This window comes from Xyrauchen texanus, chromosome 30, assembly GCF_025860055.1.
Source record: "Xyrauchen texanus isolate HMW12.3.18 chromosome 30, RBS_HiC_50CHRs, whole genome shotgun sequence".
Classification (NCBI taxonomy): Eukaryota; Metazoa; Chordata; class Actinopteri; order Cypriniformes; family Catostomidae; genus Xyrauchen; species Xyrauchen texanus.
This window is the reverse complement of record NC_068305.1, coordinates 18023-20487: the sequence shown is the minus strand read 5'-3', so window position 1 is coordinate 20487 and position 2465 is coordinate 18023. Positions and strand designations below refer to the sequence as shown.

General features: G+C 36.2%; 1 protein-coding gene across 1 annotated transcript; it reads right to left on the bottom strand.

Annotated features, from left to right (window-relative positions):
• Nucleotides 1-579: 579 nt before the first annotated feature.
• Nucleotides 580-1626, bottom strand: LOC127623562 (trace amine-associated receptor 4-like). Its single transcript, XM_052097954.1, has one exon. It carries the CDS (start codon nt 1624-1626, stop codon nt 580-582), a length of 1047 nt encoding a protein of 348 aa, XP_051953914.1.
• Between the last annotated feature and the right edge of the window lie 839 nt (nt 1627-2465).

Here is a 2465-nt window from a genome sequence, read left to right as displayed (position 1 = left end):
TTTATATTGACAAGCCAGTTCTCCCCTCCTCCTTTCCATTGATCCCTTTACAGTTACTTAACAAAAGTAAAATTTTGAATTGCAAGATCTTGTTAGTTCAAAATGCATTAATTAATGTTAACATATAACTTTTGTATTTTTATTGTATTATTACTGTTAATCTTGGTTTATGTTAGTTTCAACAGTAATACAAATACTGTTAAAAGTATTTTTCATCATCAGTTCATGTAAACTAATGTAGTTAGGTAATGTTATTAAATGAAACCTTATTGTTAAGTGTTGCTTTTAAAAAGTTAAGAATGTATTTGAATATATGTAAATTAACAATATTAATCAATACTAATGCATGAACGAATGCTAATAAATACAATCGTATTTAAGTGTTACAGAGATAAATGCACTTCCAATAAATGCTGGAGGTTTCAGTATGGCACATTTTTTGGAATGGTTAAATTAATGTAAACAGTAACATTTGCAAACTTGTTTCAACATTCATAAACTTGCAGAAATTAGCATTTAGTTTCAGTAAGGAAATCTTTATTGTGAGCAAGAAATTATGGTATAAAATTGCAACAATATTTATTCAAATGTCAGTGTGTTAGAACGACTGAAGCCACAGATGTATGTGGATATTAAAATCTTGAAGGCTTTCTGAAAGCGAGGGTAGAATAGCCCGTAAATCAGTGGGTTACAGGTCGAGTTAAAGTACCCAAACCACACTAAAGCATCAAACACAACAGCTGGAGTCATGAAATTGAGGAACGGGTCGAGAGCAGTGGTGATGAAAAACGGCAGCCAGCAGACCAGAAATGCTCCTATAACGATGGCCACTGTTTTAGCTGCTTTTCTCTCTCTCTGTGTGGATGTGTGACTCTTGAATTCCCCTTTAGAGACAACACTCACTCTTTCTGATAACACCTTTGCATGTTTTCTTGCCACATAGAAGATCTTGATGTACAGAGAACTCATGATGGTTCCTGGAAAAAAGAAAGTAAGAATTGAGCAAACGAGAGCCCACTGTTTGTTAAATAACAGAACACAACTGCCCACACAGGAAATCTGTACCACGAGCAGCTCCAGACCGACCACGTTCACCCCTGAAAGCACAATAGAAAAGCTGTATGCAAATGCAAACAACCACGTGATGGTGATAAAGGCAGTCACGCTGTTGGTGGTGACTCTTGTTCGGTACCGTAGAGGGTCACAGATGGCCCAGTATCGATCCACAGATATTAAACTCAGATGTATTTTAGAGGAGATACAGAGCGTCATGTCTAAACTGGAATGAACTTTACATACAACATCCCCCAGATACCAACAGCCTTCGACGGAGCGCAGCATGCTGTACGGCATCACCAGCGCTCCCAGCAGACAGTCACAGGCTGCCAGAGACTGAACGATCAGGTGAGTGGGACACTGCAGCTGTTTGAAGTGCGAGATGGAGAACACCACCAGCAAATTCCCACAAATCGTTACCACAATAATAAGCAGCATAAAGGCATACATGAGCAGTTTGAGCACAGTGAGGCGCTGAGATCGGGGACAGGTGTCTGGTCGAAGTGGATAACACAGAAATATTGTCTCAGTCACATTTGCTGTTGTGATATCTGCTGAAGATTCTGACATGATTTCAGTTATTACCCAAACAATTATATAAATTACAGTATGGTAAACATCAACGAACACAGAAAGACATCACAGATTATAAGTACATGCTCATCCATCCTCATTAGCTTGCCTACTAAATGAATACATGTAAATCTGATTTAAGGCTATGAATGGACTCAGCTCAGTGGTGTCCATATATACTGTCAGATTTCAGTTGAACATCCCTACACCTGTCGATGTTACCCATGGTTACAAAAACATATTGAACTCAGGAGATTAGAAGAACAAGAAGAGGAAAAAAGACACACCTAAAATTGCAATCAATGGACAGAACATGAAATTATTGACTTACTGAGTGTAGCATGTTCATTTTGAATGATTTTGCATGTCACAAGTAATGTATAAAATAAATGTAAAAGCAGATAGCACCTGCAGCTGTACATACCAGAAGTGTACGGTATAGTGCTGAAATACAAACACTTTGTTACTGTACTTAAGTACAATATTTGAATATATTTGAGTATAAATGTTTATTTTGACTTATACTTCATTACATTTTGAAGAGAAATTTAATACTTTTCACTTTGATACATTTCTCAATACATTTTTCTTACGTTTGCAACTGAACCACAAATATTACAGTTGCATATGTAAACTGTGTGCGGACTGGTGATTGTGTTGTCAGATTTGCGACAGAATCATTCGACAGAGTCTAATCTTTTGATCAATTAAATTGTTATGAATTGGTCAAATCAGTTTAAAAGTGGAAAGAAGGATTAATTTAGGAAATCTATTTGCAGAAAAAAACATTAGTTAAATCTTAATCAATATAATTTATTTAATTGGTCAAATCGGTT